The 15,972-nt window shown below is 50.7% G+C and overlaps 4 protein-coding genes across 4 annotated transcripts; all 4 read left to right on the top strand.

The window, feature by feature from the left end:
* The first annotated feature begins 1,559 nt into the window (after window positions 1-1,559).
* On the top strand, window positions 1,560-3,152 carry LOC138843344 (ubiquitin carboxyl-terminal hydrolase 17-like protein 13). The gene is made up of 2 exons (XM_070047150.1): window positions 1,560-1,584; window positions 1,675-3,152. Exons 1-2 carry the CDS (start codon window positions 1,560-1,562, stop codon window positions 3,150-3,152), a joined length of 1,503 nt encoding a protein of 500 aa, XP_069903251.1.
* Window positions 3,153-5,358: 2,206 nt separating this feature from the next.
* Window positions 5,359-6,951, top strand: LOC138843343 (ubiquitin carboxyl-terminal hydrolase 17-like protein 13). The gene is made up of 2 exons (XM_070047149.1): window positions 5,359-5,383; window positions 5,474-6,951. The coding sequence occupies exons 1-2, from the start codon at window positions 5,359-5,361 to the stop codon at window positions 6,949-6,951; spliced, it is 1,503 nt and encodes a 500-aa protein (XP_069903250.1).
* A 2,200-nt stretch (window positions 6,952-9,151) lies between these two features.
* Window positions 9,152-10,744, top strand: LOC138843342 (ubiquitin carboxyl-terminal hydrolase 17-like protein 6). The gene is made up of 2 exons (XM_070047148.1): window positions 9,152-9,176; window positions 9,267-10,744. The coding sequence occupies exons 1-2, from the start codon at window positions 9,152-9,154 to the stop codon at window positions 10,742-10,744; spliced, it is 1,503 nt and encodes a 500-aa protein (XP_069903249.1).
* A 2,218-nt stretch (window positions 10,745-12,962) lies between these two features.
* On the top strand, window positions 12,963-14,555 carry LOC138843341 (ubiquitin carboxyl-terminal hydrolase 17-like protein 13). The gene is made up of 2 exons (XM_070047147.1): window positions 12,963-12,987; window positions 13,078-14,555. Exons 1-2 carry the CDS (start codon window positions 12,963-12,965, stop codon window positions 14,553-14,555), a joined length of 1,503 nt encoding a protein of 500 aa, XP_069903248.1.
* Window positions 14,556-15,972: the final 1,417 nt, after the last annotated feature.

Here is a 15,972-nt window from a genome sequence, read left to right as displayed (position 1 = left end):
AGGTGAATGGAAGGGGAGAGGGAATGTGAAAGGGGAGGGTTGTGGGTGGGAGGGACGGTATGGGGGGGGGAAGCCATTGTAATCCATGAGTCGTACTTTGGAAATTTATATTCATTAAATAAAAAGATAAAAAAAAACTAAACCAAGGAAATTAAAGTATGCCTTTCTAAGGGTTTACCAAATAAAGAAACCTATTTTCCACTCTTAGTCTTTCCAGCGTTCTTCTTTGTTTGCATTTCAGAAATGGAAGCACATACCAGCACATCATGGAGGGGCCGGCACTGTGGCAGAGCAGGGAAAGCCGCCGCCTGCCGTGCTGGCATCCCATATGGGCGCGGGTTCAAGTCCCAGCTGCTTGACTTCCGATCCAGCTCTCTGCTATGGCCTGGGAAAGCAGGACAAGGTGGCTTGCAACCTTGGGCCCCTGGACACACATGGCAGACCTGGAAGAAGCTTCTGGCTCAAGGATGTGGATAGGCACAGATCATGTGTTGTGGCAATTTGGGGAGTGAACCATTGGAAGGACAACCTCTCTCTCTCTCTCTCTCTCTCTCTCTCTCTCTCAGTCTCTCTCCCTTCATGCGTCCCTCCCTGTGCCTCTACATAACAGCACCTTTCAAATTCATATGGAAATCTTAGAAAAGTAGTATAGGGGCCATCGTTGTGGTGCAGTGGGTTAACGCCCTGTCCTGAAATGCCAGCATCCCGTATGGGCACTGGTTTGAGACCCGGCTGCTCCACTTGCAATCTAGCTCTCTGTTATGGCCTTGGAGAGCAGGACAAGATGGCCCAAGCCCTTGGCCGACTGTTCCTGCATGGGAGACATGGAGGAAGCCTCTGTCTCCTGGCTTCAGATTGGTGCAACTCTTGCTTTTTAGGCCAGTAGGGGAGTGAGTAATTGGATGGAACCCTCTCTCTCTCTTTCTCTCTCTTTCTCTCTCTCTCTCTCTGCCTCTCCTCGCTCTGTGTAACTCTGACTTTCCAATAAATAAAGAACCATTTAAAAAAGAAGAAAATATATCTTAATGGAGAATGGGACGGGGAATGGCAGATGAATGAGGAGAAGGGTTGGAAGGGTTGTATTCCATACGTAAAAAGCTTCTTTGGAGAATATGTACAGAATTGCAAAACTAAACAAAAGTTAAAATGTTCCTTTATAAGGGCTCAGCAAACTAAAACCCAAAACCTGCTTTCAGCCATCAGTCTCTCCAGCATTCTTCTTTGTTTTCCTTGAAGAACTCCAAGGCACATAGAAGCACATCATGGCACATCACCAAGTTTCACAAGGCACATGAAAGCCTTATCCTTCACATGCATCTTCCCCAGGTAGTGGAATCAAGCGGTGAAGGCCCAGAGGCTGTGAGGGCATGAGACCATACCCTAAAGCCCCTAATCCCATCAAGGGCTGGAAGCGGATGGGTGGGTCCTGTAGCAGGTCCAGGGTGTGGCATGCAGTGTGGAATATAAAAGGAGGGGGGAGAGGAACAGGTGGTCCTTGGATGCCAGTCTCAGAGGTGGAAGCATCTTGCTGCCTTGTGACAGTGGCTCCTGGAGACATGATGGCTGCTTCACCTCTCAAGGAAGGTGAGTTCCACTTTAATGACTTGCCAACACGCCAACTTTCCCATTCTAGCTCAGAGGGGGATGATACTCATGGTGGTGTTTGTCTCCCAGGGAAATCACCACCCTCACCTCAGAAAGAGCTCCCGCTGCAAAGTGATTTGGCTTCGGGGGCGACCCATCTGGCTCCCAGTGGAGGAGCTTCTCTGAGCTGCAGCTGGAAGAGACCTTATGGCATTGGGGCCGGTCTGCAGAATACGGGCAACACCTGCTACCTGAATGCAGCCCTGCAGTGTCTCACGTATACCCCACCCCTCGCCAACTATATGCTGTCCCAGGTGCATTCTCAAAGCTGTCGTCGTTCGGATCGCTGCATTCTGTGTGCCGTGGAAACGCACTTTCTCTGGGCCCTGCACAGTCCTGGCGACGTGATCCAGCCCTGTCAAGTGCTGGCTGCTGGCTTTCACACAAACAGGCAGGAAGACGCCCACGAATTTCTGATGTTTGCTCTGGATGTCCTGAAGGCAGCAGGTCTGCCTGGGCTCACGGACGGGGTGGGTCCCCAAGAGGACCAATCTCCATCCCAGCAGATAGTGGGAGGACACTGGAGGTCTCAAATCCAATGTCTCCAGTGCCAAGGCATTTCAGAAACCTTGGACCCTTACCTGGAGATCGCGTTGGATATCAAGACAGCCGACAGTGTGGAGCAAGCTTTGCAGCACTTGGTGCAACCTGAAGAGCTGGCTGGAGAAAATGCCTATCACTGTGCTACCTGCCGACAGAAGACAGCTGCTTCCAAGACACTCACCTTGCAATCGGCTGGCAAGGTGCTTCTCTTTGTATTGAAACGGTTTTCTGAGTTCACGGGTGAGAAACTTGGAGGACAAGTGCACTATCCCGAGTGCCTGGACATGAGACCTTACATGTCTCAGCAGAACGGGAGGCCACTGGACTATGTTCTCTATGCGGTTCTCGTCCACGTTGGCTTGAGGTGTCAATCAGGACACTACTTCTGCTATGTCAAAGCTGGCAGTGGCCACTGGTATAAAATGGATGATGCGAAGGTCACTGCCTGTGACACCACTTGTGTCCTGAATCAAAGTGCCTACGTGCTATTTTATGTCCGCAAGAGTGGAGTTGGAGGAGAACATGGGACAGTGTCTCCAGGCAGGGGACCCTCCGACTTGGAGGCTGCAAACACACGTGGCCATACACCAGGAGAGCTTGAAAGGCCTTCCCCTCTTGAAGCTGGAGAGTCAGAGGAGCACTTGGAGCAAACAACTCAGGACTTGACCTTGGATGCGTGGCAAGCCCTCCAAGCCCAGAACACACCAAGGAGTGCATTCAGCCTCAGGACAGTGGAGCCCACGCTGCCCAGCAATGCGATCGTAATTCACCAGGCAAGATCTGCCGCAGGGATGAGGAAGCACCATCCTGACCAGGAAAGGGCCCTGCTGCACGGGGCAGCTGGGCACATCACTCAGCAGGTAGCCATGAATCCTGGCAACCTCCCTTGTCCGGGAGGAAGGAGCAAACCTCCCAAGAGGAAGAACAAACCTGCAAAGAGGCCTCTGTTGTTGCTGTTCCGCTGACGTTAGTGCAAGAGGACTTCACGATTATGTGGTTGGGTGACAGTGCACGAGTTAAGTGTTTGCATTTGCAAGGGCAAAGGGTTTGTCCTTATGAACTGTCCTAGGTGTGAATTGGAAGCTTAGGTTGGAACCAAATGTCTATGTCTTCTGCATTTGCAAGGGGTGAGAGACTGTGTTTTGTGTGAGGCCACAATGTTGGATCGAAATGTGTGCTTTCCAGCGTGTCATGTCGCTAAGCAATTGTTGAGATTGGAGGCACAGAACTCTCTGCTTCATGAAGGAATTCTGAAGCAGCTGAGAAAGATGGGGAATAATGGCCTCCTTCTCCTTTGGCTACACACAATCCTGCTTCATGCTTTCCTCTCCATCACCTCTCATGGAAGTCTTGGTGACAGATTTCTCCAAGTCAATCGTGAGGGCGAACCTCATGGCCCTCTCTCTTACCACAATGTATGACCTCAGGTTGTCACAGTCCCTGGGAGTTTCGTTGCACCTACTAGGAGCCTCTGGAAATCAACCATTGTCTTGAAGCATCAACCACATTGTGTGATCATCCCAAGCTCCTGAACAGGAGCCCTTCATCCTCCAGAATCGCCACAGTTTGTGTTTCTTAAACTCACAACTGAAATCACAGCGTACTAACCTCCCACACAGGACCTCTGTCCTGAATGAATTGCATTAGGAGAGTTAACTGTGAAATGTGTTTTCAAACAGTTGTGTGTGTGTGTGTGTGTGTGTGTGTACCTTGTTTGAAATAAAGTAACTAAATTAAAACTGTAAAACTAAACCAAGGAAATTAAAGTATGCCTTTCTAAGGGTTTACCAAATAAAGAAACCTATTTTCCACTCTTAGTCTTTCCAGCGTTCTTCTTTGTTTGCATTTCAGAAATGGAAGCACATACCAGCACATCATGGAGGGGCCGGCACTGTGGCAGAGCAGGGAAAGCCGCCGCCTGCCGTGCTGGCATCCCATATGGGCGCGGGTTCAAGTCCCAGCTGCTTGACTTCCGATCCAGCTCTCTGCTATGGCCTGGGAAAGCAGGACAAGGTGGCTTGCAACCTTGGGCCTCTGCACACACATGGCAGACCTGGAAGAAGCTTCTGGCTCAAGGATGTGGATAGGCACAGATCATGTGTTGTGGCAATTTGGGGAGTGAACCATTGGAAGGACAACCTCTCTCTCTCTCTCTCTCTCTCTCTCTCTCTCTCTCTCAGTCTCTCTCCCTTCATGCGTCCCTCCCTGTGCCTCTACATAACAGCACCTTTCAAATTCATATGGAAATCTTAGAAAAGTAGTATAGGGGCCATCGTTGTGGTGCAGTGGGTTAACGCCCTGTCCTGAAATGCCAGCATCCCGTATGGGCACTGGTTTGAGACCCGGCTGCTCCACTTGCAATCTAGCTCTCTGTTATGGCCTTGGAGAGCAGGACAAGATGGCCCAAGCCCTTGGCCGACTGTTCCTGCATGGGAGACATGGAGGAAGCCTCTGTCTCCTGGCTTCAGATTGGTGCAACTCTTGCTTTTTAGGCCAGTAGGGGAGTGAGTAATCGGATGGAACCCTCTCTCTCTCTTTCTCTCTCTTTCTCTCTCTCTCTCTGCCTCTCCTCGCTCTGTGTAACTCTGACTTTCCAATAAATAAAGAACCATTTAAAAAAGAAGAAAATATATCTTAATGGAGAATGGGACGGGGAATGGCAGATGAATGAGGAGAAGGGTTGGAAGGGTTGTATTCCATACGTAAAAAGCTTCTTTGGAGAATATGTACAGAATTGCACAACTAAACAAAAGTTAAAATGTTCCTTTATAAGGGCTCAGCAAACTAAAACCCAAAACCTGCTTTCAGCCATCAGTCTCTCCAGCATTCTTCTTTGTTTTCCTTGAAGAACTCCAAGGCACATAGAAGCACATCATGGCACATCACCAAGTTCCACAAGGCACATGAAAGCCTTATCCTTCACATGCATCTTCCCCAGGTAGTGGAATCAAGCGGTGAAGGCCCAGAGGCTGTGAGGGCGTGAGACCACACCCTAAAGCCCCTAATCCCATCAAGGGCTGGAAGCGGATGGGTGGGTCCTGTAGCAGGTCCAGGGTGTGGCATGCAGTGTGGACTATAAAAGGAGGGGGGAGAGGAACAGGTGGTCCTTGGATGCCAGTCTCAGAGGTGGAAGCATCTTGCTGCCTTGTGACAGTGGCTCCTGGAGACATGATGGCTGCTTCACCTCTCAAGGAAGGTGAGTTCCACTTTAATGACTTGCCAACACGCCAACTTTCCCATTCTAGCTCAGAGGGGGATGATACTCATGGTGGTGTTTGTCTCCCAGGGAAATCACCACCCTCACCTCAGAAAGAGCTCCCGCTGCAAAGTGATTTGGCTTCGGGGGCGACCCATCTGGCTCCCAGTGGAGGAGCTTCTCTGAGCTGCAGCTGGAAGAGACCTTATGGCATTGGGGCCGGTCTGCAGAATACGGGCAACACCTGCTACCTGAATGCAGCCCTGCAGTGTCTCACGTATACCCCACCCCTCGCCAACTATATGCTGTCCCAGGTGCATTCTCAAAGCTGTCGTCGTTCGGATCGCTGCATTCTGTGTGCCGTGGAAACGCACTTTCTCTGGGCCCTGCACAGTCCTGGCGACGTGATCCAGCCCTGTCAAGTGCTGGCTGCTGGCTTTCACCCAAACAGGCAGGAAGATGCCCACGAATTTCTGATGTTTGCTCTGGATGTCCTGAAGGCAGCAGGTCTGCCTGGGCTCACGGACGGGGTGGGTCCCCAAGAGGACCAATCTCCATCCCAGCAGATAGTGGGAGGACACTGGAGGTCTCAAATCCAATGTCTCCAGTGCCAAGGCATTTCAGAAACCTTGGACCCTTACCTGGAGATCGCGTTGGATATCAAGACAGCCGACAGTGTGGAGCAAGCTTTGCAGCACTTGGTGCAACCTGAAGAGCTGGCTGGAGAAAATGCCTATCACTGTGCTACCTGCCGACAGAAGACAGCTGCTTCCAAGACACTCACCTTGCAATCGGCTGGCAAGGTGCTTCTCTTTGTATTGAAACGGTTTTCTGAGTTCACGGGTGAGAAACTTGGAGGACAAGTGCACTATCCCGAGTGCCTGGACATGAGACCTTACATGTCTCAGCAGAACGGGAGGCCACTGGACTATGTTCTCTATGCGGTTCTCGTCCACGTTGGCTTGAGGTGTCAATCAGGACACTACTTCTGCTATGTCAAAGCTGGCAGTGGCCACTGGTATAAAATGGATGATGCGAAGGTCACTGCCTGTGACACCACTTGTGTCCTGAATCAAAGTGCCTACGTGCTATTTTATGTCCGCAAGAGTGGAGTTGGAGGAGAACATGGGACAGTGTCTCCAGGCAGGGGACCCTCCGACTTGGAGGCTGCAAACACACGTGGCCATACACCAGGAGAGCTTGAAAGGCCTTCCCCTCTTGAAGCTGGAGAGTCAGAGGAGCACTTGGAGCAAACAACTCAGGACTTGACCTTGGATGCGTGGCAAGCCCTCCAAGCCCAGAACACACCAAGGAGTGCATTCAGCCTCAGGACAGTGGAGCCCACGCTGCCCAGCAATGCGATCGTAATTCACCAGGCAAGATCTGCCGCAGGGATGAGGAAGCACCATCCTGACCAGGAAAGGGCCCTGCTGCACGGGGCAGCTGGGCACATCACTCAGCAGGTAGCCATGAATCCTGGCAACCTCCCTTGTCCGGGAGGAAGGAGCAAACCTCCCAAGAGGAAGAACAAACCTGCAAAGAGGCCTCTGTTGTTGCTGTTCCGCTGACGTTAGTGCAAGAGGACTTCACGATTATGTGGTTGGGTGACAGTGCACGAGTTAAGTGTTTGTATTTGCAAGGGCAAAGGGTTTGTCCTTATGAACTGTCCTAGGTGTGAATTGGAAGCTTAGGTTGGAACCAAATGTCTATGTCTTCTGCATTTGCAAGGGGTGAGAGACTGTGTTTTGTGTGAGGCCACAATGTTGGATCGAGATGTGTGCTTTCCAGCGTGTCATGTCGCTAAGCAATTGTTGAGATTGGAGGCACAGAACTCTCTGCTTCATGAAGGAATTCTGAAGCAGCTGAGAAAGATGGGGAATAATGGCCTCCTTCTCCTTTGGCTACACACAATCCTGCTTCATGCTTTCCTCTCCATCACCTCTCATGGAAGTCTTGGTGACAGATTTCTCCAAGTCAATCGTGAGGGCGAACCTCATGGCCCTCTCTCTTACCACAATGTATGACCTCAGGTTGTCACAGTCCCTGGGAGTTTCGTTGCACCTACTAGGAGCCTCTGGAAATCAACCATTGTCTTGAAGCATCAACCACATTGTGTGATCATCCCAAGCTCCTGAACAGGAGCCCTTCATCCTCCAGAATCGCCACAGTTTGTGTTTCTTAAACTCACAACTGAAATCACAGCGTACTAACCTCCCACACAGGACCTCTGTCCTGAATGAATTGCATTAGGAGAGTTAACTGTGAAATGTGTTTTCAAACAGTTGTGTGTGTGTGTGTGTGTGTGTGTACCTTGTTTGAAATAAAGTAACTAAATTAAAACTGTAAAACTAAACCAAGGAAATTAAAGTATGCCTTTCTAAGGGTTTACCAAATAAAGAAACCTATTTTCCACTCTTAGTCTTTCCAGCGTTCTTCTTTGTTTGCATTTCAGAAATGGAAGCACATACCAGCACATCATGGAGGGGCCGGCACTGTGGCAGAGCAGGGAAAGCCGCCGCCTGCCGTGCTGGCATCCCATATGGGCGCGGGTTCAAGTCCCAGCTGCTTGACTTCTGATCCAGCTCTCTGCTATGGCCTGGGAAAGCAGGACAAGGTGGCTTGCAACCTTGGGCCTCTGCACACACATGGCAGACCTGGAAGAAGCTTCTGGCTCAAGGATGTGGATAGGCACAGATCATGTGTTGTGGCAATTTGGGGAGTGAACCATTGGAAGGACAACCTCTCTCTCTCTCTCTCTCTCTCTCTCTCTCTCAGTCTCTCTCCCTTCATGCGTCCCTCCCTGTGCCTCTACATAACAGCACCTTTCAAATTCATATGGAAATCTTAGAAAAGTAGTATAGGGGCCATCGTTGTGGTGCAGTGGGTTAACGCCCTGTCCTGAAATGCCAGCATCCCCTATGGGCACTGGTTTGAGACCCGGCTGCTCCACTTGCAATCTAGCTCTCTGTTATGGCCTTGGAGAGCAGGACAAGATGGCCCAAGCCCTTGGCCGACTGTTCCTGCATGGGAGACATGGAGGAAGCCTCTGTCTCCTGGCTTCAGATTGGTGCAACTCTTGCTTTTTAGGCCAGTAGGGGAGTGAGTAATCGGATGGAACCCTCTCTCTCTCTTTCTCTCTCTTTCTCTCTCTCTCTCTCTGCCTCTCCTCGCTCTGTGTAACTCTGACTTTCCAATAAATAAAGAACCATTTAAAAAAGAAGAAAATATATCTTAATGGAGAATGGGACGGGGAATGGCAGATGAATGAGGAGAAGGGTTGGAAGGGTTGTATTCCATACGTAAAAAGCTTCTTTGGAGAATATGTACAGAATTGCAAAACTAAACAAAAGTTAAAATGTTCCTTTATAAGGGCTCAGCAAACTAAAACCCAAAACCTGCTTTCAGCCATCAGTCTCTCCAGCATTCTTCTTTGTTTTCCTTGAAGAACTCCAAGGCACATAGAAGCACATCATGGCACATCACCAAGTTCCACAAGGCACATGAAAGCCTTATCCTTCACATGCATCTTCCCCAGGTAGTGGAATCAAGCGGTGAAGGCCCAGAGGCTGTGAGGGCGTGAGACCACACCCTAAAGCCCCTAATCCCATCAAGGGCTGGAAGCGGATGGGTGGGTCCTGTAGCAGGTCCAGGGTGTGGCATGCAGTGTGGACTATAAAAGGAGGGGGGAGAGGAACAGGTGGTCCTTGGATGCCAGTCTCAGAGGTGGAAGCATCTTGCTGCCTTGTGACAGTGGCTCCTGGAGACATGATGGCTGCTTCACCTCTCAAGGAAGGTGAGTTCCACTTTAATGACTTGCCAACACGCCAACTTTCCCATTCTAGCTCAGAGGGGGATGATACTCATGGTGGTGTTTGTCTCCCAGGGAAATCACCACCCTCACCTCAGAAAGAGCTCCCGCTGCAAAGTGATTTGGCTTCGGGGGCGACCCATCTGGCTCCCAGTGGAGGAGCTTCTCTGAGCTGCAGCTGGAAGAGACCTTATGGCATTGGGGCCGGTCTGCAGAATACGGGCAACACCTGCTACCTGAATGCAGCCCTGCAGTGTCTCACGTATACCCCACCCCTCGCCAACTATATGCTGTCCCAGGTGCATTCTCAAAGCTGTCGTCGTTCGGATCGCTGCATTCTGTGTGCCGTGGAAACGCACTTTCTCTGGGCCCTGCACAGTCCTGGCGACGTGATCCAGCCCTGTCAAGTGCTGGCTGCTGGCTTTCACCCAAACAGGCAGGAAGACGCCCACGAATTTCTGATGTTTGCTCTGGATGTCCTGAAGGCAGCAGGTCTGCCTGGGCTCACGGATGGGGTGGGTCCCCAAGAGGACCAATCTCCATCCCAGCAGATAGTGGGAGGACACTGGAGGTCTCAAATCCAATGTCTCCAGTGCCAAGGCATTTCAGAAACCTTGGACCCTTACCTGGAGATCGCGTTGGATATCAAGACAGCCGACAGTGTGGAGCAAGCTTTGCAGCACTTGGTGCAACCTGAAGAGCTGGCTGGAGAAAATGCCTATCACTGTGCTACCTGCCGACAGAAGACAGCTGCTTCCAAGACACTCACCTTGCAATCGGCTGGCAAGGTGCTTCTCTTTGTATTGAAACGGTTTTCTGAGTTCACGGGTGAGAAACTCGGAGGACAAGTGCACTATCCCGAGTGCCTGGACATGAGACCTTACATGTCTCAGCAGAACGGGAGGCCACTGGACTATGTTCTCTATGCGGTTCTCGTCCACGTTGGCTTGAGGTGTCAATCAGGACACTACTTCTGCTATGTCAAAGCTGGCAGTGGCCACTGGTATAAAATGGATGATGCGAAGGTCACTGCCTGTGACACCACTTGTGTCCTGAATCAAAGTGCCTACGTGCTATTTTATGTCCGCAAGAGTGGAGTTGGAGGAGAACATGGGACAGTGTCTCCAGGCAGGGGACCCTCCGACTTGGAGGCTGCAAACACACATGGCCATACACCAGGAGAGCTTGAAAGGCCTTCCCCTCTTGAAGCTGGAGAGTCAGAGGAGCACTTGGAGCAAACAACTCAGGACTTGACCTTGGATGCGTGGCAATCCCTCCAAGCCCAGAACACACCAAGGAGTGCATTCAGCCTCAGGACAGTGGAGCCCACGCTGCCCAGCAATGCGATTGTAATTCACCAGGCAAGATCTGCCGCAGGGATGAGGAAGCACCATCCTGACCAGGAAAGGGCCCTGCTGCACGGGGCAGCTGGGCACATCACTCAGCAGGTAGCCATGAATCCTGGCAACCTCCCTTGTCCGGGAGGAAGGAGCAAACCTCCCAAGAGGAAGAACAAACCTGCAAAGAGGCCTCTGTTGTTGCTGTTCCGCTGACGTTAGTGCAAGAGGACTTCACGATTATGTGGTTGGGTGACAGTGCACGAGTTAAGTGTTTGCATTTGCAAGGGCAAAGGGTTTGTCCTTATGAACTGTCCTAGGTGTGAATTGGAAGCTTAGGTTGGAACCAAATGTCTATGTCTTCTGCATTTGCAAGGGGTGAGAGACTGTGTTTTGTGTGAGGCCACAATGTTGGATCGAGATGTGTGCTTTCCAGCGTGTCATGTCGCTAAGCAATTGTTGAGATTGGAGGCACAGAACTCTCTGCTTCATGAAGGAATTCTGAAGCAGCTGAGAAAGATGGGGAATAATGGCCTCCTTCTCCTTTGGCTACAAACAATCCTGCTTCATGCTTTCCTCTCCATCACCTCTCATGGAAGTCTTGGTGACAGATTTCTCCAAGTCAATCGTGAGGGCGAACCTCATGGCCCTCTCTCTTACCACAATGTATGACCTCAGGTTGTCACAGTCCCTGGGAGTTTCGTTGCACCTACTAGGAGCCTCTGGAAATCAACCATTGTCTTGAAGCATCAACCACATTGTGTGATCATCCCAAGCTCCTGAACAGGAGCCCTTCATCCTCCAGAATCGCCACAGTTTGTGTTTCTTAAACTCACAACTGAAATCACAGCGTACTAACCTCCCACACAGGACCTCTGTCCTGAATGAATTGCATTAGGAGAGTTAACTGTGAAATGTGTTTTCAAACAGTTGTGTGTGTGTGTGTGTGTGTGTGTGTGTGTACCTTGTTTGAAATAAAGTAACTAAATTAAAACTGTAAAACTAAACCAAGGAAATTAAAGTATGCCTTTCTAAGGGTTTACCAAATAAAGAAACCTATTTTCCACTCTTAGTCTTTCCAGCGTTCTTCTTTGTTTGCATTTCAGAAATGGAAGCACATACCAGCACATCATGGAGGGGCCGGCACTGTGGCAGAGCAGGGAAAGCCGCCGCCTGCCGTGCTGGCATCCCATATGGGCGCGGGTTCAAGTCCCAGCTGCTTGACTTCCGATCCAGCTCTCTGCTATGGCCTGGGAAAGCAGGACAAGGTGGCTTGCAACCTTGGGCCTCTGCACACACATGGCAGACCTGGAAGAAGCTTCTGGCTCAAGGATGTGGATAGGCACAGATCACGTGTTGTGGCAATTTGGGGAGTGAACCATTGGAAGGACAACCTCTCTCTCTCTCTCTCTCTCTCTCTCTCTCTCTCTCTCTCTCTCAGTCTCTCTCCCTTCATGCGTCCCTCCCTGTGCCTCTACATAACAGCACCTTTCAAATTCATATGGAAATCTTAGAAAAGTAGTATAGGGGCCATCGTTGTGGTGCAGTGGGTTAACGCCCTGTCCTGAAATGCCAGCATCCCGTATGGGCACTGGTTTGAGACCCGGCTGCTCCACTTGCAATCTAGCTCTCTGTTATGGCCTTGGAGAGCAGGACAAGATGGCCCAAGCCCTTGGCCGACTGTTCCTGCATGGGAGACATGGAGGAAGCCTCTGTCTCCTGGCTTCAGATTGGTGCAACTCTTGCTTTTTAGGCCAGTAGGGGAGTGAGTAATCGGATGGAACCCTCTCTCTCTCTTTCTCTCTCTTTCTCTCTCTCTCTCTCTGCCTCTCCTCGCTCTGTGTAACTCTGACTTTCCAATAAATAAAGAACCATTTAAAAAAGAAGAAAATATATCTTAATGGAGAATGGGACGGGGAATGGCAGATGAATGAGGAGAAGGGTTGGAAGGGTTGTATTCCATACGTAAAAAGCTTCTTTGGAGAATATGTACAGAATTGCAAAACTAAACAAAAGTTAAAATGTTCCTTTATAAGGGCTCAGCAAACTAAAACCCAAAACCTGCTTTCAGCCATCAGTCTCTCCAGCATTCTTCTTTGTTTTCCTTGAAGAACTCCAAGGCACATAGAAGCACATCATGGCACATCACCAAGTTCCACAAGGCACATGAAAGCCTTATCCTTCACATGCATCTTCCCCAGGTAGTGGAATCAAGCGGTGAAGGCCCAGAGGCTGTGAGGGCGTGAGACCACACCCTAAAGCCCCTAATCCCATCAAGGGCTGGAAGCGGATGGGTGGGTCCTGTAGCAGGTCCAGGGTGTGGCATGCAGTGTGGACTATAAAAGGAGGGGGGAGAGGAACAGGTGGTCCTTGGATGCCAGTCTCAGAGGTGGAAGCATCTTGCTGCCTTGTGACAGTGGCTCCTGGAGACATGATGGCTGCTTCACCTCTCAAGGAAGGTGAGTTCCACTTTAATGACTTGCCAACACGCCAACTTTCCCATTCTAGCTCAGAGGGGGATGATACTCATGGTGGTGTTTGTCTCCCAGGGAAATCACCACCCTCACCTCAGAAAGAGCTCCCGCTGCAAAGTGATTTGGCTTCGGGGGCGACCCATCTGGCTCCCAGTGGAGGAGCTTCTCTGAGCTGCAGCTGGAAGAGACCTTATGGCATTGGGGCCGGTCTGCAGAATACGGGCAACACCTGCTACCTGAATGCAGCCCTGCAGTGTCTCACGTATACCCCACCCCTCGCCAACTATATGCTGTCCCAGGTGCATTCTCAAAGCTGTCGTCGTTCGGATCGCTGCATTCTGTGTGCCGTGGAAACGCACTTTCTCTGGGCCCTGCACAGTCCTGGCGACGTGATCCAGCCCTGTCAAGTGCTGGCTGCTGGCTTTCACACAAACAGGCAGGAAGACGCCCACGAATTTCTGATGTTTGCTCTGGATGTCCTGAAGGCAGCAGGTCTGCCTGGGCTCACGGACGGGGTGGGTCCCCAAGAGGACCAATCTCCATCCCAGCAGATAGTGGGAGGACACTGGAGGTCTCAAATCCAATGTCTCCAGTGCCAAGGCATTTCAGAAACCTTGGACCCTTACCTGGAGATCGCGTTGGATATCAAGACAGCCGACAGTGTGGAGCAAGCTTTGCAGCACTTGGTGCAACCTGAAGAGCTAGCTGGAGAAAACGCCTATCACTGTGCTACCTGCCGACAGAAGACAGCTGCTTCCAAGACACTCACCTTGCAATCGGCTGGCAAGGTGCTTCTCTTTGTATTGAAACGGTTTTCTGAGTTCACGGGTGAGAAACTTGGAGGACAAGTGCACTATCCCGAGTGCCTGGACATGAGACCTTACATGTCTCAGCAGAACGGGAGGCCACTGGACTATGTTCTCTATGCGGTTCTCGTCCACGTTGGCTTGAGGTGTCAATCAGGACACTACTTCTGCTATGTCAAAGCTGGCAATGGCCACTGGTATAAAATGGATGATGCGAAGGTCACTGCCTGTGACACCACTTGTGTCCTGAATCAAAGTGCCTACGTGCTATTTTATGTCCGCAAGAGTGGAGTTGGAGGAGAACATGGGACAGTGTCTCCAGGCAGGGGACCCTCCGACTTGGAGGCTGCAAACACACGTGGCCATACACCAGGAGAGCTTGAAAGGCCTTCCCCTCTTGAAGCTGGAGAGTCAGAGGAGCACTTGGAGCAAACAACTCAGGACTTGACCTTGGATGCGTGGCAATCCCTCCAAGCCCAGAACACACCAAGGAGTGCATTCAGCCTCAGGACAGTGGAGCCCACGCTGCCCAGCAATGCGATCGTAATTCACCAGGCAAGATCTGCCGCAGGGATGAGGAAGCACCATCCTGACCAGGAAAGGGCCCTGCTGCACGGGGCAGCTGGGCACATCACTCAGCAGGTAGCCATGAATCCTGGCAACCTCCCTTGTCCGGGAGGAAGGAGCAAACCTCCCAAGAGGAAGAACAAACCTGCAAAGAGGCCTCTGTTGTTGCTGTTCCGCTGACGTTAGTGCAAGAGGACTTCACGATTATGTGGTTGGGTGACAGTGCACGAGTTAAGTGTTTGTATTTGCAAGGGCAAAGGGTTTGTCCTTATGAACTGTCCTAGGTGTGAATTGGAAGCTTAGGTTGGAACCAAATGTCTATGTCTTCTGCATTTGCAAGGGGTGAGAGACTGTGTTTTGTGTGAGGCCACAATGTTGGATCGAGATGTGTGCTTTCCAGCGTGTCATGTCGCTAAGCAATTGTTGAGATTGGAGGCACAGAACTCTCTGCTTCATGAAGGAATTCTGAAGCAGCTGAGAAAGATGGGGAATAATGGCCTCCTTCTCCTTTGGCTACACACAATCCTGCTTCATGCTTTCCTCTCCATCACCTCTCATGGAAGTCTTGGTGACAGATTTCTCCAAGTCAATCGTGAGGGCGAACCTCATGGCCCTCTCTCTTACCACAATGTATGACCTCAGGTTGTCACAGTCCCTGGGAGTTTCGTTGCACCTACTAGGAGCCTCTGGAAATCAACCATTGTCTTGAAGCATCAACCACATTGTGTGATCATCCCAAGCTCCTGAACAGGAGCCCTTCATCCTCCAGAATCGCCACAGTTTGTGTTTCTTAAACTCACAACTGAAATCACAGCGTACTAACCTCCCACACAGGACCTCTGTCCTGAATGAATTGCATTAGGAGAGTTAACTGTGAAATGTGTTTTCAAACAGTTGTGTGTGTGTGTGTGTGTGTGTGTGTACCTTGTTTGAAATAAAGTAACTAAATTAAAACTGTAAAACTAAACCAAGGAAATTAAAGTATGCCTTTCTAAGGGTTTACCAAATAAAGAAACCTATTTTCCACTCTTAGTCTTTCCAGCGTTCTTCTTTGTTTGCATTTCAGAAATGGAAGCACATACCAGCACATCATGGAGGGGCCGGCACTGTGGCAGAGCAGGGAAAGCCGCCGCCTGCCGTGCTGGCATCCCATATGGGCGCGGGTTCAAGTCCCAGCTGCTTGACTTCCGATCCAGCTCTCTGCTATGGCCTGGGAAAGCAGGACAAGGTGGCTTGCAACCTTGGGCCTCTGCACACACATGGCAGACCTGGAAGAAGCTTCTGGCTCAAGGATGTGGATAGGCACAGATCACGTGTTGTGGCAATTTGGGGAGTGAACCATTGGAAGGACAACCTCTCTCTCTCTCTCTCTCTCTCTCTCTCTCTCTCAGTCTCTCTCCCTTCATGCGTCCCTCCCTGTGCCTCTACATAACAGCACCTTTCAAATTCATATGGAAATCTTAGAAAAGTAGTATAGGGGCCATCGTTGTGGTGCAGTGGGTTAACGCCCTGTCCTGAAATGCCAGCATCCCGTATGGGCACTGGTTTGAGACCCGGCTGCTCCACTTGCAATCTAGCTCTCTGTTATGGCCTTGGA

This window comes from Oryctolagus cuniculus, chromosome 8 (genome assembly GCF_964237555.1).
Source record: "Oryctolagus cuniculus chromosome 8, mOryCun1.1, whole genome shotgun sequence".
Taxonomy (NCBI): Eukaryota; Metazoa; Chordata; class Mammalia; order Lagomorpha; family Leporidae; genus Oryctolagus; species Oryctolagus cuniculus.
This window is presented reverse-complemented; position numbering and strand designations above follow the sequence as displayed.

What these genes read in the sequence shown, in the direction of transcription:
- LOC138843344 (XM_070047150.1), top strand. Translation starts at nt 1,560, where the DNA reads ATGGCTGCTTCACCTCTCAAGGAAG. An exon ending in TGCTTCACCTCTCAAGGAAG is followed by an intron (nt 1,585 to 1,674) that starts GTGAGTTCCACT and finishes TTTGTCTCCCAG; the next exon opens with GGAAATCACCACCCTCACCT.
- LOC138843343 (XM_070047149.1), top strand. Translation starts at nt 5,359, where the DNA reads ATGGCTGCTTCACCTCTCAAGGAAG. An exon ending in TGCTTCACCTCTCAAGGAAG is followed by an intron (nt 5,384 to 5,473) that starts GTGAGTTCCACT and finishes TTTGTCTCCCAG; the next exon opens with GGAAATCACCACCCTCACCT.
- LOC138843342 (XM_070047148.1), top strand. Translation starts at nt 9,152, where the DNA reads ATGGCTGCTTCACCTCTCAAGGAAG. An exon ending in TGCTTCACCTCTCAAGGAAG is followed by an intron (nt 9,177 to 9,266) that starts GTGAGTTCCACT and finishes TTTGTCTCCCAG; the next exon opens with GGAAATCACCACCCTCACCT.
- LOC138843341 (XM_070047147.1), top strand. Translation starts at nt 12,963, where the DNA reads ATGGCTGCTTCACCTCTCAAGGAAG. An exon ending in TGCTTCACCTCTCAAGGAAG is followed by an intron (nt 12,988 to 13,077) that starts GTGAGTTCCACT and finishes TTTGTCTCCCAG; the next exon opens with GGAAATCACCACCCTCACCT.